Source organism: Dendropsophus ebraccatus, chromosome 9 (assembly GCF_027789765.1).
Source record: "Dendropsophus ebraccatus isolate aDenEbr1 chromosome 9, aDenEbr1.pat, whole genome shotgun sequence".
NCBI classification, from domain to species: domain Eukaryota; kingdom Metazoa; phylum Chordata; class Amphibia; order Anura; family Hylidae; genus Dendropsophus; species Dendropsophus ebraccatus.
The window spans coordinates 25,958,159-25,982,945 of NC_091462.1; the positions used below are offsets into that span (position 1 = coordinate 25,958,159).

At 42.2% G+C, this 24,787-nt stretch overlaps 1 protein-coding gene across 8 annotated transcripts in view; it reads right to left on the reverse strand.

Moving 5' to 3' along the window:
- Positions 1 to 24,787, reverse strand: part of RBMS1 (RNA binding motif single stranded interacting protein 1) — a 294,933-nt gene that overhangs the window by 31,309 nt on the left and 238,837 nt on the right. For all 8 annotated transcript variants that reach the window (XM_069982799.1, XM_069982796.1, XM_069982793.1 and 5 more), the window contains exons 4-6: positions 21,573 to 21,664; positions 4,519 to 4,676; positions 4,189 to 4,268 (exon numbers count right to left, since the gene is read on the reverse strand). In XM_069982799.1, coding sequence (XP_069838900.1) covers positions 4,189 to 4,268; positions 4,519 to 4,676; positions 21,573 to 21,664 — 330 coding nt within the window. The remainder of the gene's footprint in view (positions 1 to 4,188; positions 4,269 to 4,518; positions 4,677 to 21,572; positions 21,665 to 24,787) is intronic.

Here is a 24,787-nt window from a genome sequence, read left to right on the forward strand (position 1 = left end):
TAAGGCAGCCCCTTTAAGCGTAACTAATTTTTGATGAAAAATGATTATAGTGCAGCACTGTGCACAGTAATCATTTTACCAAATTACTTTCACTTACATGTAGACTTCTAAATTGGTGTATTGATTAGCCTATCATGAACTAGTAAGTTATACCTGAATGAATGAAATATGATTATAGTGGAGCATTATGTACAATATACATTTTTCTAAATAAAAGTCGGGGGGAAATTAAAAATAATTAGTGCGGGCAGAGGGTGGGGACATAATAAAGAACCTATACTTAGTGGTCCCCGTGGCCCTGCAGCGCCAACATCCCACTCCTCGACCCCTGTTGGCATTCTCCATCTCACCCCCCTGCTACGTCACGACTCAGATGATGGATTGCCCAATTAGCCAGTCAGTGACTGGAGCAGGACGCCGTTGCAGTCACTGACTGGTCGTGTGGTAGGAGTGGTAACGTACCAAGAAAGGGAGAGAAAATGACATTTGGCGGGGTCCGGGAGCCTGGTGATGTGGTGCTGCAGAGGCACTAGTACCGGTAAGTAAAAGTTTGCTATTATGTTACCCCCACCCACTGCCCACACGGTCATTATTAATTTTGCCAGACTTCTTATTTAAAAAGGTACTTCGGATAAAACTTGTCAGAAACGTATACAGATTTGAAAATGACTTGTATTTAAAAATCTTAAGTCTACAAGTACTTATCAGCTGCTGTATGTCCTGCAGGAAGTGGTGTATTCTTTCTAGTCTGACACAGTGCTCTCTGCTGCCACCTCTGTCTGTGCCATAAACTGTCCAGAGCAGAAGAGGTTTTCTATGAGGATTTGCTACTTCTCTGGACAGTTTCTGACATGGACAGAGGTGGCAGCAGAGAGCACTGTGTCAGACTAGAAAGAATACACCACTTCCTGCAGGACATGCAGCAGTTGATAAATACTGAAAGACCAGAGATTTTTAAATAGAAGTAAATTAGGCATCTGTATAACTTTCTGGCACCAGTTGATTTAAATACTATTTTTATTTAGCAGCTGCATGGCTGCTCATAACTACAGGTTAGGAGCGAGAGCATAATGCTCTGTTTCCACATCACACCTAGCCAGCGTGAGACCCAGTGCCATAAAACATAATGTAATGTAATTCTATGGAGAACAGGATGCTGTCTCTTAATGCATAGGAGTGCACCTATTTAGAATCTGAATCATTAGTAGAAGTAATATAGAATAATGATTATTGTGCATTGTGCTGCACTATAATCATTTTCCATTCATAGCCTTTAAGTTCTTCCCCACACTATGGCTCTCCTGGTGATGCAAGACCGTCTTTAACTGTCCAGGCACAATGCGAATTGTAGTTTTGCAACAGGTTAGGGAACACTGTTTTACACAATGTTTCCTAGTAATGAATTTTATAAGTAATTACTAACTGCTTCACCACACCAATAAGGCTATAAAAGTAACTATATGAAGCTTTTATATATCCAACACACCTCAGTATGAATATACAGGTCACGAGAGGAGTGTCTGCATAGACTTGACCGGAATTAAAACATGAAAGGTTGTCTTACGATATTCCCGATATAAATTACCCCCTTACCAGTATGACAGGGTAACGCCAATAGTGATTCTATCAAACCAGTAAGAGTAATGTAATGATGTTTCATATCCTTTTTAGCAAGTAGCTCATAAATCTTCCCCCTTCCCCGGCCCAGGCTATAATTAATGGCAGCTCGGGCTCTCGATCAGGGAGGTGTGCCTATTGATGTATCTGCGGTGAATCATACATAATTAAATTTATTTCTAAATCACTCATCCTGCTGATTCACAGACCTGAGAAATACATGATTCAAATATCCCTGACATTAGGAAGGTGTGCAAACAGAAAGAGCGAGTCCCTATACAGAATAGAGAGAATCAGCAGTCAAGTCCCTGATACCTCCTGTTGTATCATGCTGGTAAATATTCTGATATTTGATTCGATGTAGGGTAATTTTTTATTTTTTTTTAAAGGGGATGTTGACTGTGGAGCCCCTTTCATTAGAAGAGTCCATGTACTATAACATGATCAAAGAGTGCCTGCAATCTGTAAAAGAACATGGCAGTAAATATCCAATTCTCCTGCCGCGCCTCTAAAGGGGAATTAGGAATTACGCTATTTCAATCAAAATCTATGGATGGTCATGTACTGCGTGGAGACTTATTGTGTGGAGTCTTCCAAAGAGAGACACTCTTACTGTAGCTGCCCAACTGGACCGATATGGTTCCCAGGAGCGCTGTATAAAGCTCCTGCAGCAGCTGCGGCACGTGCCCGCCATGGCTGCTGCAGAAGCTTTATACCGTAGAAAAACAAGTTTTATTCCCCGCGTGCGACAGGCAGAGGAGGGAAGATAGTCATCTGGGTGGCTCCCGTCCGTGCCTGTGAGCACACTCGGAGGGATGATTGACAGGCAGAAAGGCCAGTATTGGACCCCTGCAGGAGTTTTATGCAGCGATCCTGGGAACCATATCTGCCCAATTGGGCTGATTAATTCCCTTTAAAGTTCCGAACTTTTAAGAAAATGTTTTTCTGATTATGTAATCTGTGGTGGTTTTAAAACCTGGACCGCCTCCCAGGCTTGGACTGGCCCACAGGGGAGCAGGTGAATCCCACGGTGGGCACCTGAGCTGGAGTGGGTCTAGTTTTAACAGAGACAAGCCAAGCACTGTATCTCCATGGCTGACCGGCTGTGCAAGTGGTGGGATTTACAGGAAGTTAAGACATCTTCCCACTTGTGTCCGGTGTCCTTAGTGGGGGCCCATCTTCACAAGTGTATATACTTGAATTCCCATGTTGCAGGGAAACTACCACAGGTTAGAAATCTTGAGGTTACACATTCATCTGTATGGCATATAAGCAACAGTACATGAACTCTTATCTTATTAATTTTAGAAGAGTGCAAAGAGATACAGTTTATGTGACTATTTACAGGAAGATCTGTCAGTTCAGTCCTATGGGACAGGTTATAAACCTGTGGAAGGCAGTGAATTCCTTTGCAGATCCCAGAGTATAATTTGATAGCACAAAAGAGAAGCCTATGATATGGATCCACAAATATCTGAATACGCTCTTTTATTTTGTGTCAGGAATAGATCTCTATTTTTGGCCCCTTAAACTAAAAAAAGCACTAGAAAAGGCCTATAAAAATATGCCTAGAGCTATAGACAGGAGACATATGCACCTTTATTTAAAGGTTATTTAGACCCTTGCATCCATTCTTTTGTTTGCATCAATTCATCTCAAGGTCAATCAAACAAAACAATCATGCAAATAGTCTTCTAAAAATATGATACTGTTTAGGTCTGCAACTATGTGTCTCCATGGTAACAGACTACAAAGTCTGCGTAGTCTGATTCTGCAGTTACACACCTATTCATCAGTCCTTAAAGTGTAAGTACCACAAGATTTAGTAAATAAAGGTTTCCATACCATCTGATTGGCGCTGACGTGCATATTCTAGCAGTGTTCTCTATTGCTCATACCGCTGCCAGGTTCCTGGGTTTCTCCTCTGTTTGGTAAATATGCAAATGTCCTAACTAGGTGTACTGAAGGTGGGCCCAACGCACCAATATCATCTCCCCCCGGTGATGCACCACTTTCAGAACGAAGATGGGAGGAAATATCGTTGCGCGGGGGCGCTGGGTCCGTCTCCATTGTACCAAACTATTACATTTGCATATTTACCAAACCAATGAGATCTCAGGATTTGGGCAGCAGTATGAGAAATAGGTGGCACCGTTAGACTCTGTGCAGCAGCACCGATCAGATGGTATGGTGAAACTTTACTTACCAAGTCTCGCTGTAAATTTGATTTAAAGTTTTACACTTGGTATGTATGCTGTAAATAAGCAATAGATAGAAAAAGGACTGAAAAACCAGACTACACAGAGTCTGTATGTAGTCTGTTACTATGGAAACATATGTCTACACAAGAGATGAAGAAACAAAGCTAGAGGAAATCTTCTAAAGAGTGCAAACTTGATTGATTTTAGATGCGATGGGGCGTCTAATCTAATACATATGGGGAGGAGAGGGTTAATATAGTTTAAAAGAAATCACAGGCTATGCACAAATTCAGTTTAGTTCAGCTTCTTGGTGTGTTAGCTGCCTCAAAGCCGAGCCTTCAACATATCATCATTGATGGAGAATACAAACCTGATACACCAGGAAGCGTCTTAATAAACTTTCCATTAAAATGATTGATGACGGCTTCACATTTCTCTGTCGATTCCATCCTGAAAGTGAAGAAATGGCAAAACTAATATCAAGTTGTGAAAGGAAAAAAAAAAAAAAAAAAAAAGGAAAAAATGTGAAATATAAAGCAAACCTGTCATATAATGTCCATATAGAGGACGCAACCAATACACTGTAACACCATCCCTCAATACTGAAATGTGTATTATCAGCTATTTTGTTCCCCAGTATTCGACTTCTATATAGATATATTTTTTTTTTATATTTTTATCACAATTGATGAAGTCTCACCTTGCAAATCCCACTCCACGGCTGGTACCACTGGAATCACGGAGTATCCTTGTAGATATAACCTGCCCAAATGGCTTTAACATATTTTCAAGCTCTTGTTCGTCCATCGATAGAGGCAAGTTGGATATATACAGGTTTGTTGGGTCTTGTTCTTGTTGCTAAACACACAAAAACACTGAATTAGAAATCAAACTAAAAATAGGCAAAAATTTTAACAGTTCCCATGAATTACTTTATGTTTTTGGGATGTACTTCAACAGTATCTTATATGTAACGACCATGAAATCAAATTGTGGGTTATACAATGTTAAACTGTTACATAACTGTATGACTAACAAAACAAAAACAAAAAAAAACAAAAGGTGAAGAAAACAACAGGGGAAAACTTGTCAACCGTCCTTTAGAAAAGCTCTGATTGGCCAGGGTTTGGTCGTCAGATGCTTAATTAACGATTGCCAAAACGAGCAAGGAGAAGTGCTCAACTATATTTCTCGATGCAGGAGACGGGTACTATAGTAAGCGCCCCATTACAACATATATTATACAGAAGTAAGCGACGACCTGTCAGTTTAGCGCTTGCTTCCCCCTCCTTCTCCAATTACTTCCTGTGCTATTACACGTACAGACAGCAAGCGTTAGGGGCCATCTGAATGATCCTTAGATCATTTGAGCAGCCCATTGAAGTCAGCGGCGGCCTGTTACACAGAGCGACTCACTGCAGACTATCGCTGATCTTTCACCATGTTGAAAGACCACGATTAGCTGACGTTGTGCATATCGGCTGATTGTTGACTTTTAACATGTGCTATTACACTAAACAAATATTCGCCTAAACGGTCAGTAACTGGAAGAATGAGGGGAATAATCCTTCAATGTAATAAGGCCTTAAGTCTTTGGACTCCATCTCTGTAAGCAAGCAGTGTAATGAGAAAAGAAATGCTTGGTCTCGGCTTGTTCTAGCGATTGGGGAGGTCTAAACATCCAGACCACGACTGATCAGTGACATGTAAACTAGTGGTGTACATGGCACAATAGCAAATAGGATACAGCCAACCAAGGTTGGGCACCCTCTCCGCAGGGGCCACCTTTATATATAAATACGTAAGAGACCAAAACTATATCCAAGCGAATGCAGGTTAATTATTAATAATTTTTTGATTATAAAATCATCGGGACATGTAAAATGTTTTGATTGGTCCAGGTCTTATCACAGCGGAGAGAGGACGCGCTGCAGCTGCAGTCTTCTCCCACTCTATCTCCCGATCAGTACGTGTCTGAACACTCAGACCCAGACCAATCAAAACTTTTGACATGTCCCTATGACATGTCAAAGTTTTTTATAACGTCAGGTACACTTTAAGAGTAAGGAGTTAGGTAGGCACCAATTCAGTTACCACCAGGCAATGGATAGTTAGACATCAGTCACTGGTCAAAGCAGTATGCTTTGCATCACCAAGAAGGAAGAGGCATGTCCCTGGGGCAGCATGTCTGAAGATCATAGACGAGGTGCTGGAATACACGGTTCATAGACTTGGCGGCAGACACATTGGGAGCTCAGTCGTATCAATATAAACATCTACTTGAGAAATCAAGGTCTGAACTCCTTAGATCTTCTTCAGAATTGTCACTTTGTTTGCTCTGAAATCCAGTCCACAGCTAAGGTTTATTATATGGAATCTGTAGCATGTAAGTAATTTCTATTTTAAGGAGGTAAATGGTACCGCTAGACTACACATACCAGCATGTGAACATGATCCATCCAGGTAGCACGTCTGGGGAGATTGTGTTAAAGGAGTATTCTCATCTCAACTAACAGATATCAACTCAAATCAACTTGTGTTAGAAAATTATACAGGTTTGTTTTTAAAAATATTCAGTCTTCCAGTACTTATCAGCTGCTGTATGTCCTCCAGGAAGTGTTGTATTGTTCCAAGTCTATTCACAGTGCTCTCTGCTGCCACCTCTGTCCATGTCAGGACCTGTCCAGAGCAGTAGCAAGTGCCCACAGAAAGCCTCTCCTGCTCTCGACAGCTCCTGACCTGGACAGAGGTGGCAGCACAGAGCACTGTGTCAGACTGGAAAGAATACACCACTTCCTGCAGGACATACAGTAGCTGATAAGTACGGGAAGGCATTTTTTAAAAATCTATATAACTTTCTGACACCATTTGATTTCAAAGACTTTTTTTACTGGAGTTCCCCTAATGTAAATGCATGTTACCTTTATTTATTTTGCCCGAATGGCATTTCGACAATTTGTATACAATTCCTAATACTCGTGGAATGTTTCTTCTAGTATAAATTCTCTCATTCCTCATTTTAACAACTATATAAGTCATTGCAAATACCAGGGAGATTAGCAGGATTTACTCACATTTTTTTTTACAGTATTGAAAGTGAGAGCAGAAAAAAAAGAGCTGAAAAAAAGAGCATGGTGAGGGGGTGAGGGGTGTTTGCTGCAGGAATTCTGCTGTTCCATTTAGCTTGTAATTTTTGTAATTTAAGACTTTTAAAGTGATTCTGTACCCACAATCTGTCCCCCCCAAACCACTTGTACCTTCGGATAGCTGCTTTTAATCAAAGATCTGTACTGGGGTCTGTTCGTTAGGTGATGCAGTTATTGTCCTAAAAAACAACTTTTAAACTTGCAGCCCCGTGCCCAACGGGAGTATCTGTGCCCTAACTTTGCACCAACCCCCGTCCCTCCTCCCCACCCTCTTAATCATTAGGAATGCCACTGGAACATTTTCTCCTGTCTGAACATTGCACAGGTGCCTTAATGATCCAGCCCATGTTCAGTATTCACACAGCTGATGAATAGGAGACAATCTGCCTGGAGCATTCCTAATGATGAGGAGGGTGGGGAGGAGGGACAGAGAGGTTGTGCCAGCCTAATGCATGCACAATCTAAGCCCTGGTCGTTGGGTACGGGCTGCAAGTTTAAAAGTAGTTTTTTTAGGACAATAACTGCATCACCTGCCGAACGGACCCCAGGACAGATCTTGGATTAAAAGCAGCTATCCGAAGGTACAAGTGGTTTGGGGGGGTCCGATTATGGGTACAGAGTCACTTTAAGGTATTTTTATATGAAAACAACCCCCCTTTAACAGGTAATTTCACATTAAGATTTTTGACTTCAAATTAAAGTGTTTATGTCATTGGAAAAAACTTTTGATATCTTATAGAGACATGTCAAAAGGTTTTGAATGGTGAACACAGTGTGAACACAGCCTAACACCATAAATATCATAAAGAGATCTCTATGTCCATAAAGTAGAGCTTTCAGATCTTATTCCTACCATCGGCTCAGTTCCCCTTTCTCCGATGCTGATCAGAGCCAACAGGGGACAAAACTTTGATGTTTGATGGTGCACCCCTACCACGTCAATCTAACATTCTGCAAGGGATCATAGTGATCACGTCCCTGCAGAATAAACATTGATGGGATATCATTCAGCCCATGAGACCTTTTAAAGGGGTTATCCATACATTAAAATAGGCCATCAATATTAGATCAGTGGTGGAGCCACTCCCGGCACCGCTGCTCATCTGCTGTTTGAAGGGGCTGTGGCGCTTAGTGAAGGCCATCCATTATAAAATACTGGATAACCCCTTTAATATCAGGTTACTCTGGGAGCCAGCCAATGATAATATTCTATTAGCAAATGCACCGAGTATGACCCTACCATTTAAGAGGCATTAATATATGTATAAGTATATATACACCGTCCCCGAGAATAAAGGTTTCCTTTCCACTTTGAATTATGACTGAATGTTTTATTGAACACAGACGGACGGAGAGACCGCTCAGCTTATAGGAGGGAGGGATTTTTTTTTCTTCCTCTTTAAGAGCATGTGATATTTCGGCAGCACGAGTCAGCAGAACGCAGATAAGAAAATGGAATTGTTTGAATTCCAGGCTACGTGTGCCTTGTCATTTCAAGATGAAGAAGAAAACCTCAAGAAAAAGAAAATACTACTGGCAAAAACCTTATATGCCCAGGAAGACAGGGGCCAGCTTTTAGCTCGTGTAAATTATAATGGCCAGGCGTCCAATGATCTGTCCTTATCAAGGCTGCAAATATTCCTTTGTATGGAGAGAACCACACCCATGTATATCTGCAATGCATGCAGCAAGCAACATATAGGAAGTATACTGGGTTACAATGATGGAATGTTATCGAACCTTTGAAGGCTGCGGTATATCACACATGGCTAGCAAAGCTTGGCTAAAAAAAAAGACGCCAGGATAGGAGTGGAGTAGAGGCATGGATGGGAAGAGGCATGGTCTCCTCCTGCACCTAGTTTATGGGGACAGGGCTTTATTTAAAGGGGTTATCCAGCGCTACAATAACATGGCCACTTTTGCCCCGCTCTTGTCTCCAGATTGGGTGGGGTTTGAAACTCAGTTCCATTAAAGTAAATGGAGCTTAATTGCAAACCACACCTGACCTGGAGACAAGAGGGGGGAAAAAGCGCCATGTTTTTGTAGCACTGGATAACCCTTTTAAGACCGTGTAAAGGTAATGAAATTGTTACTGGCTTGGCCATAGCCTACCAACGAGAAACAGCTTGTTCATCAGCTGATCGTATCTTTTATGTAAGAAACCGTACAAATATATTAATCCGAAGACAACCTTAAAGAGGATGTACGGCGCCATTCTATCAACGGGTCCCGGGCCGGAGCCGAAGCACAGGAGGCGGGCCGGCCCACCCTCAGCGGGAGGGAATTCCCTCCCCTCTACAACGCGGATTCATTACAATCAATGGAGCCGCGTCATACAGGGGCGGGGGATTCCTCCCACTGGGGACGGGTCGGCCCGACTCCTGGCTTCAGCTCCGGCCCAGGACCCGTTGATAGAACGGCAGCGTACACAGGAAGCGGGCCACAGTTTAAAAAACGGACTGCGGAATCGGCTTCCCTGTGACGGCACGGTTCTATCCCTGGGTCAGATTAAAGAGGATGTTCCTGATGGTACATCCTCTTTAACCTTTTGACAAATGATATGTATAGAAGGAAACTGTCCCATCATGAGTCAGGTGAACTTTAAATAGTGGGATTTGTCATCAGCTCTAAGTCAATCAATACTGCGGGGAGCTACTGAAACACAAGGCTCGTACTGTGTAATTTTACTAAGACTGCAGGATCAGACCACACAGTATGTAGTCTGTAACCATGGAAACACATAGGTTTGCACAGTAGCTGTAGATATAAATCGGTGGGATATTTTTAATTATGATGATTTGCTAACTTATCTAAATGTTCTCGTAGTTTAGATGCACTAGAGTAATAAGGAAAGCCAGTGATGTGAACAATGGGGATTCCAAGTAAATATGTACACGTGTACTGCAATCTATACTAGATATACTAATGTACAGTAAAAACTATTCCGTATTATTTAAATATATATATATATCAATCTTTTTAAAGTATAGTTAATTTAATATACCATAGTTTAATATTATCAAATTTTTATAGTTAAAGAGGGTTTTCATATATTATATGCACTATATGCACACTACAGAGACTTCAAGCGGATTCCGCCAGACAGATTCCGCTTGAAGCCCTGCCCGTTCCATAGACATGTCAATTCTTTGGGCGGATGGCGGAATCCGTCGGCAAATATCAAGTGGAATCTACTTGAAGTCTCCAGGGATATTACATTGTGTGCACATGCCCCAACACTAACTTTTCCCCTATCCACAGGATAAAGGACAAGTAAGAGATCACAGAGGGTCCGACCTCTGTACCCCCTGTCGATGTCCAGATTGGCCCCCGGCTCTTTTGTTTTATATACAGTCGTGGGTATGGCACATGACTCGCAGCTCTATTCATTCTCTAAGGAGCCGCTAAAAAGAGCCAAGTGCTGTGAATAGAGGACAAATTAGTTTTAAGTTGGAAAACCTCTTTAATTTAATTGTTATAATTTAAAGGAGGAGTCTGGCGGTGGGGGAAGGGGGAATTTTGGGCTAGCGGTGGTGGAACATAATAAAAATATATATATATTTATTTACCTGACCCGGTGGCCGTGCAGTAGCATGTCCCGCTCCTGGACCCCAGGCTGCAGTCTTCCTAGCTCCCCTACAGCTATGTCATGACCCGACAGACGGATGCCCCGCTTAGCCAGTCAGTGACTTGGGCGGGACACTGCTGCAGTCACTGATTGGCTGAGCGGGCTAAATCCCACTCGTTTGTGAAATGTCAGCCAAGTCAGGACATATCCTGAAGCCGGGAGATAACAACATCCGCCGAGGTACGGGAGCCTGGTGATAAGGTGCAGCATGGGCAGAGGGACCACTAAGCATACTGTCTCTATTATGTTTCTCCACCCCCTGTTGGTAACATTTTTTTTCCCCCAGCCGGACTACTCCTTTAATTTGAGAATGGAGGGCTGTCTATATGTCCAGGCCAGACCTAATTTACCTTCTACTAAGGACAAGGATGGGGAACCTTCGGCCCTCCAGCTGATGCAAAACTATACAGTCTGCATAGCCAAAGGCTAAAGCTTTTGGATGATTCCCCGTACCTGATTTAGGACAAAAAAAATTTAATACAGTAAAGAAAGAGGGAATTTGTAGAAACATGGAACATAACATCCAAATCACCTAAGCAGTAATAAAACCATTTTTCTGGATTAGCGGGAATGAAGAGGTCGTGGGAAGGACCGCATTCGCTGCTTGACCTGTGATTTGAGAAGCAGATGCCTGCCGCTAATAGTAAGAATTCTGTCCTTCAATCTCCAATATAATCTTTCCGTAAGAAGGAGAAAATCATAGCTTTACGCAATAGCAAAACCGACACTAATAATAGTGTCAGATATAAGAGGAAACCTAATTTGCCAGCTTTCTGATCCACCAGACCAGGTATGGGCAACCTTCGGCTGTCCAGGCATGATGGGAATTGTAGTTTTGCAACAGCTGGAGGGGCTGAAGATTCACCAACCTGCACTAGACTATGATAGGTCCAGCATCTGTAAAGGATACTCGCAGGTATGGCTACTTTCCTGTGGCACCGGCGGTTATCGGATATATATATATATATATATATATATATATATATATATATAAAAAATATTATATATATATATATATATATATATATATATATATATATATATATTATATATATAAATATATAAGTATATATTATATTATATATATATAAATATATAAGCATATATTATATATTATATATATACACCAATCAAAGCTAAAGCAACGAATAGCAATAAGTCTTGTAAATAATAATAATAATGGCTGTTAGTTAGGATAAGATGATGGAAACTTCTTGTAGCTCCAGTAAGTGAGAACAGACAGTTACGCGGGAGTACATCGGAGGGGGGGGGGAGTTTGGCGGTCTTCTACAGAAGTAGCAGTGAATGCAGGAAAAGAAATAAAAAGTGATTCAACTCGGTGCATATTTGGTTTCAAGAGCGTCCGCTCCCTCCTTCACTTTGAACTTTTAAAGTGTTAAACTTTGTGAGGAGGCATTTCAAAGAACTGGCTTTGAACCCCTGCCAGTGTGGGAGTCGAGCCACAAAAACACGACAGGCTCAGGGAGTCTCACCTCAGGAAAACATGCGAGGATTTAAAGCGCCTGACTCATTGCTCTCACACAAACTCCATTACTACAACATCCTGACCACACCCTTCATAGGAGGAAAAAAAAAAAAAAAGATAAAAAAAATTCATTAAGTAAAACGCAAAGCAGGGATGGGGAATCTATGGCCCTCCAGCTGTTGCAAAACTACAATTCCCATCATGCCTTAGTAAACCTTCTTATGCTAAGTGTAGTCCCGTCCATGTTCCTAAACCTAAGACATAGTGTATGGCCGTACTGTTTACAGATGACCAAAATGTCTTACCAGCAGGGGGCAGTAAATATTTGCAAGCTACTTGCTCAGAATACTATTTAGAAAATCATCTTGAAAAAAAAAAAATTTGTATGTCAAAGCTAAGCTCCTGCTTCCCATAAAAATGCAATGGCTGATATTGTAGTTTTGCGCATGTTCTAATGTATTTATTGTTGAGATCTTTCAAAAAGTGGAACTCCTCTCATACTTCCCTACTTCCCTGACAGGGAGGAGAAGTCCGGCAAAAATTTTTATGAAAGTATTGTATTGCCTTCCAAAAGTTATACAAATCCCCAATATACACTTATTATGGAAAATGCTTATAAAGTGCTTTTTTCCCTGCACTTACTACTGCATCAAGACTTCACTTCCTGGATAACATGGTGATGTCACTTCCTGGATAACATGGTGATGTCACGACCCGACTCCCAGAGCTGTGCGGGCTGTGGCTGCTGGAGAGGATGGTGGCAGAGAGATGCTCAGTGTCCCTCCAGTGCCCTGTGTCCCTCAGTGTCCCCCTGCCATCATCCTCTCCAGCAGCCACAGACCGCACAGCTCTGGGAGTCGGGTCGTGACATCAACATTTTATAATAAAAATTTTCGCCGGATTTCTCCTTTAACTTCCCATTGGTAGAACATCCCACATTTACATGTGGAGATGAGCTGCTGACAAATGATGACTTTTATTCCCGCACTAAAGATGTGATTATATGACTGACATTCAAGCATTTACTAGTTTGCTAGCTGACGGCCAGGTCTTATATGGCGGGCAAAAATTGGGCCAATAATTGCCCAATTAAGACTGAGTTGTCCAAACCTATGAAAAATTTTTTACAACTGGTAACATAATAAAACAAACGTCATACTCACCTATCCTGATTTTCCCACAGTCAAGATTCTCACAGTCCCCATCGCTCACTGCTGCTTCCTCCGACATGTTGACACCATAGTTTAGCAAATCCTGGCTGCAGTGGTGACCCATCTTGGCCAGTGACTGGGTGCTTATGGAGTCATTGTGCCACAGGAACCATAACAGAATAGCAGCTAAGGTAGGATCAGGGAAAGGTGAGTAGGACTCTTTGTATTTCCCTATTAGTCAATGATAACATTTTTGCTTGGGACGGACAATCCCAACAAACAACTTCTAACAGGAGTTCTTTACATACAGCCATCTGTGAGCTAAGCATTCTGAGAGATGCAGGATACACACAATAAAGGTCATCAGTTCAGAAAACTAACAAATATATTAGGAGAACAAAAAATTCCCAGACTTAGAACAGCTATTCAGACTCAGGAGGAACAAACATGTTTTAATGGATACGAAAAAAAAAATACGAAAAAAAAAATCCTCAGTCATCTGAAAGAAATTAACAAAACCTCCCTGTGCGTGTGGAACGGTTCCTACAAAATAAGAGAGGAACAAAAAACAAAAAAAGGGCAACTTGGCACAACTGCAAAATCTCTCCTTCCTCTCGCTTAGGGGTAGGGTCACCAGCAACAGATCACTACTGACTGTCATGTGACCGCCCTGCTCCCAGAGCGGACAATCTCTGGGAAAACACAGAACAGATTAGAGACATGTCTGCTGCTCTCATGGAGAAAATATGCTATCCCTCCAAGCGGGTCTGCTTCTAATTTATGTGCCAGCGATATTCTACATACGAGAAAGTATTACTCCACCAGCGTAGGAGACTCCGCTATGTATCCATATCTCTATGCTGCCAAATAGCAAAATATTTACATTGCGCAATTGTTCAAACCAAATAATTGATTCAATAAGTTCACACAAAAACTTAATACCATGTGACCGGGATTAGAGCAAGCAGTAAGTCTCATCGTGAGCCTTGCCTTGTAGAAATGGCACCTGCAACAAATTCACAATAAAATTTTACTGCCCCATGTAGCTTAGCTGTAGAGTTTTTCATGCAGTTTTTTGAGCCAAAGCCAGAAAAGAAAGGGGAGAATAAGAAGAATTTCCTATTAGAACCTCCTTCTGGTCTAAATTTACAAATGGCTTTAAAAAATGCCACATAAACTGAGATTTCCAGCCTAGGGTGGACGATCATGTTCAGTTTTTTCTATGCAATTTTTGAAGTCAAAGGCAGGAATAGAATTTTTGTAAACCGGTTCTTGGCTTTGGATTAAAAAATTGCATCTAAGAACCTGAGCGTGAGACCACACCCTATGGATGTGTGTTCACATTTATTTATTTAGATACAGTTTTTGAAGCCAAGCCAGGAATGGATCATAAATGGAGAATCCATCCAGAATGTAGATAAATTCTCCAGTGCAAAGAGTCAAAGAGGCGTTCCCAAGATCCTGAAGTGCTGTTGGCTGGAATTCCTTCTTGCTCCCCCTCCCAGCTTTTTTATGGCATAGCTTTCAGCTGGGACAGAGAAGGGAGGGGAATTTAGAAGGCATCTCAGACCTTGGCACTTTAGGGACTTGGAAACTCCTCCTGGACACTTGGGACCAGAGAATAAAAGCATGTTTCTACATTATAGACGCACAGACATATATGAAAGCTACCATGTGTCTCTTTGACCAACCAATTATCTCACAGTGTCAGCAGTTTGGAATATGCACTGCGGCTGAGAGATTCCCATAAATCCATTTGCGCTACTGGGTTACAAAACTGCATCTATAGACGTGAATGTGAGCATACCACCCTTGTGGTAGAAATTTCTTCAAATAAAAATCAGTCCCTCTCATCAAGTCCAATGGAATAATTGCAAAAACTGTGCAATAAATTTGTCGCAAGTGAATGCTGTTCGGGTAAGTCAACCATGGCAGAATTTTCTTACACGACAGAAGATCGAATGTCGGCGATTTGTCTCCTGTCCTTAATGAAATAAACAGACACTCAGCCGACTGGGACATGTAGGTTAATGGAAGAGTCAGGAAGAATGACCGGTCAGCCAACAGCTATCTTATGCTTAACAGTTGCCAGTTGTTTTCACATTCCCACCAAGTACAGTGCACTATTCTGGAAGAACAATCGGATTTCGTAATAAAGAACTCAGCCACGTTCCTGCTGTGAAGTTGTTCCTCCGGCCAAATCAGACAGCTGTTATGTTGTGTCTGAACGAAATGTTTATCGACCAACGGTTATCAGGACGGAACGGCCAATGGCAGCAAAAATATTTTACACAATCTGAACTTTTTTAATTATAATAATAAAAATAAAAAAATCTGATATTGGGATAAAAAGATAGAACATTTTAATAAAAGTAAAGTGGGTCATAATGTTGAAGGTGATTTTGCAACATGCCTGAAAGTGTGTGACTTGTTCATGGGCCCACCACTATTTTTACAGACAAAAAAAAAGAGGTTTTGGTTTCCATTTAGATGCAGATAGAAAAGTTGAGGTAGACCACACCACTGGGGCTTGTTTTTTTCACAATATGGGACATGTTGATTTTACTATAATCGGAACAATTTAAAGGGGAACATTGGTCTGCCCTGCTGATAGCCCCCTATAGTGCCTGGGATGCTCTGGAGGAAGGTATGTGTCTTACCTTCCTCCTCGGCGCCGGTCTTATGTTAGTCGGGGGAAACTCCGCTCCGGAGTACCCTTAGGAGCACTGCTGCTAACCTGCTGATGGTTCCCCTTTAAATCTCTCTTCAATAAACTGACAGTTCAGGGCCAATGGCCCCATAGCCTAAAAGGATGATAATACAAAGGAGACTACTATGGACCTCTGAGGGGAGGCCTGGGCGTGGCTGCACCTTCCTCACTAACTATAGTCCCACCCCTGAGGGAACAAACTATAAAAATAACATTTACAGACTAACATGGTGACATTTATCTATGAAGCCGCGATAAAACTGAGGTTGTGAAAATTTCCAACTATACGTGTGTGAAGGTACGCAGATTTCACATGCATGAAATGTAAATTTCTGACATTTTTAATGCAGATTTTGGAGAGGACTGTGTGTGCAAATGCACATAAAAATAACATAACCCTTACAGAACATTAGCAGTGGCATTAGCTATTCTAATGGTCGGACATTTCTTGCAGAGGTATCGCGGCGGATTCAGTCTCGTTGTGATCTCTGACAAATTGTTCTATAACAGACTCATTTGTAGTTGTGGAATAATAGTACTTTTGTACTTGAAAGGTGATGCAGAGAGAAGTTTTTTTTTTCTTCTTTTCTGCTGTTTATCAGACAATTACTTTGAAGCTGCTTCTTTGAAGCAACATAGGCTGAATATAATGAGAAGCAGCTCTGTACGTGTGCATCTGCTGAGTGACGGCAAGTACCGGCAGCCTACAAGTACTACTGAATTCCACTAAAGCTGGAGATCTAAGGGCGGCCATAAACGGGCAGATGTATCACCTGCACCAATGGTTGGTAGGTCTGGCCAGTGTCGGACTGGGGTATCTGGGGCCCACCAGAGGAAATTATCCTGGGTGCCCACCAATGCAGAACCAGTGAGAAACAACATGTCAGTCATTGTTTGTGCAGGATCTAAAGCTGGGGGCCCACCGGAGGATTCTCTGGTGCTCTGGTGGGCCAGTCCAACACTGGGTCCAGCCCATGCTCAAACATCTCACAGTTGGTACCATTGTATACCATTGTTTTCTTCAACACTAGAAACATTCATTATGTCCCACATATGTGGCTATAAATTTAGGATATGTATCGATGGCCAGTCTAATACCCTTGTTCATGCCACAAAAAATGGGCTGGTATCCCTCTACAGTATGGATTATTAAAGCAAAGTATTCACTGCATGAAAGACCGGTCAGGTTTCGGACACATATCCCAGCATCACTACAAACTTTGGGCTGCTGGAGACTCCAGATAAATGATAGTCTACTACCCATGCTTTACACTGCAGCATGCTCAAGTCCAACCGTTCAGCATTTGCATATCGCTTGCTGAAGAAGTTGGATGCAGCCCTAGGGGGTCTGGGAAAACACGGATACAGTCATAGGCCACAGGGTATATGCATGTTTTCCAGGACTCCCTAGGGCTGCACCCAACTTCTTCAGCCACCGGTAATCAGAACTAGGTTATATACTGCGAGGAGCCTAATAAAGTTTCTTATAAAGTCAGAATTCCCTGTAATTTTTTCCCCTTCTGTTGCAAAATTATTACTTAAGAAGAGGGAAGTGACTGCATATCCTATAATCGCCCCAGTGCCTTCATACAGGAAACGGTGACGTGTGCATAATCTTACACTGAAGATATACAAGGGAGGAAACATTACTCTATATCCAAAAATGGCCTTCATTCATAGGGACTGAATAAAGATTTTTGGCCCCCTGAATTGTACAGCTACTATATCAGCATGAAAGCTGCCTATACACATTAGATCCATGTCCATCGGATCCAATATCACCAGTCAACTGTATAGGGGTCCTCTTGGCTCTCCTTAAATGCAGGTGTCAGAGGAAATCTGAAAGAATCAGACAGAATGTCAATGTCTGATCCTTCGGTTTGCCAGAATATAAGTTGCCAAAGTATCTGGCAGCAGCTTTTCTCCATTGAGCCAATGCTGCATGTTTTCAGAGACTCGTCCAGGAAAATAGCTATGGCTTCTATAAATGGCCAGGAGAGATGAGTGAACCTGGTGCACGCTCTGGTTCATCTGATTCTGAGCGTGTGTTGAAGACGTTGGATGCCACCCTAGGGAGTCCCGGAAAACATGAATACAGCCTATGGCCTATGGTTGTATCCATGTTTTCTAGGATTCCCTAGAGCTGCATCCAACTTCTTCAGCCACCGATAATCAAACGCTTGGATGAACCGGAGCGTGCTTGAGGTTCGCTCATCTCTAATGGCCAGCAGGCCCTTTTAAAGGGGTTATCCAGTGCTACAAAAACATGGCCACTTTTGCCCCACTCTAGTCTCCAGATTTGGTGGGGTTTGAAACTCTGTTCCATTGAAGTAAATGGAGCTTAATTGCAAACCGCACCTTAACTGGAGACAAGAGTGGGGCAAAAGTGGCCATGTTTTTGTAGCACTGGATAATCCCTTTTATTATGTTGCCTACTAGCTTTATGTATTACAGATACTTTTGTAAAGAGATGCACAAATCAGCAACTTCTTATAGAGCGTTATACAGAGCGACTATAGGCCTTGGCTGGCTGGATCCTGCCTTACAGATGGATGACTGGGTATCCGTATCTCACAAGACATCCCTGTAACAAGTCAGGCCGGTGTCCAGTACTACAAACCCTGATTTATAACACCCAGATGGTGGGTGTAAACTGCACAATGTCGAGCTGAAAATTCACATCTGTAAGGTTCATGTATTTAAGTCTGTCTTGGCCTCCACTCCCGGTGACTTCCATATGGTTCTCTTTTCTGCAGTCTTGGCTGATCTCCAGAAATGCCGCTTGTGTTAGAGGCTTAACACTTTGCGCACCAACAGACGCATATGACATTGACTTCAGATAAAAAGTAACGGAGTGAAATAAAAAGCTAAAAAAAAACAAAACAAAAAAAAAAACACGGAGTAGGGTGGTTGTGTAGTCTTGGACTTTTTTCCCCCCTGAAAATAAAAATTACAATGATGTACGGGTCTATAAATGGCTTTGCTCATTGAGGCTGCACGTAGACCATGTTGGCTACAATCAATATAAGCCATTGTGTGAGTGGAGCAATAGGTTAGAGCCTTTTCCTCCCTATTATATCCCTATATAAAATTTTAGAATATGTTAAATTTAACAGAATGTGTTAGTTCTTAAAGGGGAACTGACAACGAAAAAGCAGTCAAGTCTTTGGGCAACATGTTATAGAGCAGAAGCAGGTGAGCAGGCTGATATATAGTTTTGTAGGAAAAGATTTAATATAACTAGGAATTAATTAATCTCAATAGCTGCTCGTTTAGTGTCCAGTGGGCTGTCCTAATCAGAAATAGCCTTCCCTGGATTAATTTACTGTATTTTCCTGCGTATAAGATGCCTTTTTTACCCCGAAAATTCTTAGGAGTCGGGGGTCGTCTTATACGCCTTCAATGATCGGCCCATACGGTGGGGGGAGCTTAAAAATGGCCCTATCCCCACCGTATGGGGAGACCACTATAAAAACAAACAAACAAACAGTTAACTCACCTGGGGCCTGTTCCCGGCCTCCCTGAGTCTCCTGGCCAGTTCCCGGCGCCGGGGATCCCTGAAGCTCTCCCGAGTAGCCGAGCGTCTCATCGGAGGAGCACAGAGACGCTCGGCTACCCGGAGCCTCTGTAATTCTTCCCAAGCTCTCCCAGCAACTGAGTGTTCCCGAGCTCTTCCGATGAGACGCTCGGCTGCTTGGGAGAGCTTATACGCCCAGTCGCCTTATATGCCAGAAAATACGGTACATACAAAAAGGGCTGCCTGCCAGTGATTAGGACCGCCCATTGGACTTCAAAGCTCAAAAAAGTTTTAGATTAATAAATGATAAGTCCTAGTGAATCTTTCCTACAGAACAATATACCAATCTGCTCTGCTCCTCCTGCTCTATAACATGTACATATTATATCAAATTTTCTACTGTTGTGTTAATTTCTTTAACTCCAAGACACCCCTTTAATAGGTGCAGCACAGTATTATCATAGCCAGTAAGGGTCAGGGTTATCTGAGTACATAGTTGGCTTTAATCCAAGGTGAAATGCAGAAGTCACATGATTGGGCAATCACTAACCATCTTCAGATTTCGACATAATACTTTGATATCTCTACTGGCAAGAGGCCTGGGTCTACAAGACTTATAAGCCAAGAATGAACTCAACAAATAAAGTTCATGTTATATCAAGGAGACCCAGTTCTCTTGTGGATTAAACAGATCTAAGGGAAAGTAGATCTCAGCACAAAGGATTTCATTGGGAAATATAAGTCAATGTTCCACTTTTCCTTGCGTTAAGAGCCAATTGTTCCTTGGATCAAAAAAGGACGTATCGGAGAGCAGGTCTCCTAGTGGAGAGCCCAGATCCCATGTCATGCTAAGGACTTTAGGTCCTTATACACACAGAGACTGGAATAATCATTGGCAATGAACGATAGTTGGATCATATGTGTGGTCATTTACTTCATCGTGGACGTCAATGTGTTGAAGACAAACAATGATCAAATAGCATTGCATGATCTGTGTGATCAGCTGATGAACAAGCATTTACTGGGAATTTAATGGGAAATAATTGGCCCATTAAATGTACGTGCATGAAGCATCCAGTGTGTGCTGTGTTACAGCAGGTCAACACTGGGGCATACAACCATCTTAGACAAGAAATATGGGAGTCCCAGTCTGTGGCTCGCTAGCTATTTGAAAACTAACTGCTATAAGCCCTTACAGCATGCATCAGTCAGGCCATTTTAAGTGTGGTAGGTTTCCAACAAACCACAGGTGATCAAGATAAATCCAGTACATGGATTACAGCATGTTATTGGTATATAGATATGGATGGCAATGGAGGTGTGTAGACCAATTTGTAATTAAATTAACCTATCCCCTATCGACAAGGGGGATGAGTGTAAGATTACTGGGGGTCCAAGCACTAAGGGGCTTAGCATATGCATCACCGCTGTTGCCAAATGTTGTATTTAGCTTAACCCGCTGCCTCATTCGAAAGAGTCAGACCCCATTCTGGAGACTGGACCCTCTGCAATCTCACACTTATCCCTTATCCATGTTGAAGATGACAACAGAGGGTAGACTGGTTGAACAAATGCAAAAACTTTACAGGGGCCATATAGTTGCTGGACAAAAACTAAATTTTGCCAACAATTACTCCTCTCCATATAAATGCTTAAGTGTGTTGGGTGAGGATGCTCATGGTCTCATTGGGTAGAGAGGAGCGAGAGGTTGATGGAAACCTCTTCTTTTGACAATGAAAAGATTGGGCATTAAAATTAAACATGCCCGGATCCTTATTTCCTCCAAAACCCTCTGTCGGGAAAGAGTTATCCCATGCCTACACACAAAAGATGGTTGGCGGGTGCCACCAAAATTTGTAGGTTTGGCTGGCTTTCCTCTTATGTTCTATTCATTTGCGTCATACATCTATTTCTCAAAGGATGCAAATCTGAAGACAGTAAGAAGAACGACAGAGCCTTAACTCCAGGAACCTGGGCCCCTCATTATCATCATTTAAGAAAGGCCAACAGGGAACAAAACACAAGGAAAGAGACATGTTTACAAAGAAAACAGAAGCAACTTCATCCCTTGACACCTCTCCAGCAGGAAAAGATCTCGACACTTATTGAAAGGTACCTTTGCCATCTGTGCTTGGACTCCAGTTGCCTTCAGAGCAGAGACCGCTTTCTGAGCAGCTGCCGGGCTGTCAAAGTCTACAAATCCATAACCTGCGGATCATAAACATGACAATTTATACACCTATCAAAGGAAGACGCCTGTGCACACAGATGCTCGATGCATCACAATTCTACTGGCTGACTGCGAGCCGAGGTGGAATAAATTAATACTAGTCAGCTATGGAATCTGAAAAATAAATGTGTCCTTTGAGGAATATACGAGATCAGTCGCTTCCAAATCTGCCATACTGAGTGAACCATGGCCAGTATGTTACCCTGGTGCATGCCGAGGGTGCAAACTGTGAACGTGATTTCAAAGTCAAATTAGAATTTACACAAAGGGATTCTTAGTAGTTCAGGAAAGGGATCAATGACCATAATAACCAGATTCATTGAAGTGGGTTATGATCTGTCGTCTGTTGTTAGGGACTGCAGGACTTTATTAAGTAAATACTTGTATTCCGTATAAAAACAAACCTGTAGCAGTTCTAAGCTCTCGGTATTGTTCTGTTTCTCTGTTATTCCTGCTGGAAATTAATGAATAAATTGATAACTGGGTGTTACCATTCCCCCTTGGATATGGAAGTCACAGTCTGACACTGTCCAATCAGATAATAACAGACTGTGTATGGACACGCCCCATAATCTATGAATAGGGTAACACCCAGCTGTCAATGTATTCACACATTCCCAGGAGGAACAACCCAGAAACAGCACAATCATGTAAAACTCTAAGGGCCCTATTACACGTACATATTATCTGACTTTTTTTTTTTTTTTTTAAACCAAAGTGTATGGGGGAATCCCGACTCTACTCCGACAGATTATGTTTGGAGAGATAGATAGATACCGCCTGATTCTTTTGTTCTAAGGGAGACAAGCCACTACCAAGAGTATGGCGGTGGCTTACTTCTCCTCTCTCCATTCAGTACGCATGAACGCTTGTACAAGTATTCATACATATAAGCAGAACAGAAGAGAGCGCTGTCGGATAAAGGTCTGACCAACAGTTGTCAATGATGGGTGTCGGTGGGCGTGATAAATTTTACAGCCTGGCCCCTTTGTTCTGAGAGACAAGATGGTGCCGGAGCAGTCTGGTTGTGGCTTACCATTATCTATAGTTTCGGCTGTGTCAAACATTCATGTGTATAGGGAGGACATACGATCGTATGGGCACCTTTAAATCTATATGGTTGTATGTGCAAAACTATGGTCGACCCGAAGATCATTTATTTAACGGGTGCTCAACCATCAACCTATATCTGTCTAATGGGGATGGCCACTTCCGCATGGCTAAAGATATGGCTGGCATGGGTGGCGGTGGATGGGGACCATGGTAGTCATTCTCTTGCTCCTACTAAGTATCTGGACAATCATTATTATACATAACGACTGTCACATAATGACCATGCAAACAGTTAAAACACTAAATAACGGGAGGGAGCACAACAGTCCTAAATAGGAGCGCTAACAACCATAATGAGCGGCTATGTATGTGACCAAGATAAGCCACCGCGGAGGCACTGTCAGGAATAATTGCAGGATTGGTGCTGACATGGTCAATTAAAGCCATAGTGCCAATTACTTGTCATTTCCAAGGACAGCAGCCAAGTCTATACGGCTGGATAGAGCTGCAGCTTAATAGTTAACATTCCTCTCAGAAAATGGACATGCTGCAATACATCTCGGAGCTGAGGAGGATTCTAATTAAAAGGAAAATTTACTGCGGAGGGAAGAGTAAATCTTCTGCCTCAGCTGTCCGCTCCCTACAAGTTTCTTCATACAGGAGAGAGAAAAAAAAAAATCAACTATATTTGAGTATGTGTTGGTCCTTGAAGTTGTTCAAATTTGTGGAGGTTTCCTAAAGCCCTCTATATATCCTCTTTGTTGGTTCTAAAGGAACACAGTAAAGTTTAAGACCCCATTAGTTTCAGGAAGGTCATGTTTTATGGGAGCCAAGTAATAAATAAATTTATATATATATATATATATATATATATATATATATATATATATATATATATATATATATATATATATATAAAATTTTGAAAAGAATCGTCCCTGGGGCTGACCCCTTTACAATTCTCACACTTGTAAAATGCCTAAATATGCTGAACTAGTTCTGTAAATGGGTTCGTCGGCTTACCTCTGATCCCAACTGCACACCATGCCTTAAAGGGCTTCCTCGTTATTGACAACTATGTTTAAACACCTTGGTGTAAAGTCAGACAACACTGCCAATATTGGCAGGACTACCTGACTCTCTAATGTGCATAGGGGGTCTTCTGACCCTTTCCCCGATGGATGTTGGGAAAGAAAAAAAAGGTCAGACATGTTGGGTTTCAACATCTGTTTTCAGGAAGATTAGAGCTGCCTGGCTGAGGTTTACCGCCCCTTCATGTTCATAAAATGTGAACTTTTGGCCAAGCCAAATATCCATGTGTACGGTGGGATCAGGACAGATATCTGTCAACTAAATGAACATTGAGCCAACTGGTATAATGGTACCATTACTCTGCAATGGTCCCATTTGAAACTATGTTTTTTTCCGAAAAGTTGAATCCATGCTGCTTGTGGTTTGGGCAGAATAAAGCTCTTTGCACACTACCTTTAAGGGTGCCTTCACAGGTAATGACTAGGCTTGAAGAGTCTGGATGAACCAGTCACCAAGATGAATTACCTTTCAGAATGGGGCATCTGTATGATGTTCTACCAAAGCAAAACATGTGAGCCCAGTTTTCCTGTAAGGGTGCCTTTACACGTAACGACTCGCAATGGAAATCTCGCTGCGAGTTTTGCAGCGAGATCCGCTACGAGCCAAGGTCCTGGCATGTCCCTGTGACTACATATTTGCAGCGGTCGTTTGTCTCCCGCGCTGTCTATATACATTACCTGTCTCCTTGCTGCACGGGCTCCCGGCTTCCTGCTCTGCCGCCCAGCCAATCAGTGGCTGCGGCTGGGCAACACACTGACTGGCTGGGCGGCAGAGAAGGAAGCCACGACCCCGTGTAGCAAGCAGACAGGTAATGTATACTGACAGCGTAGGAGCCGATTATGGGGTTAAGGGGGTGGCTGCATTAAATACTCGCAGCGGACAGTATGTAGTCACAGGAATATGCCGGGACCTTAGCTTGTAGCAGATCTCACTGCAAAACTCGCAGCGAGATTTCC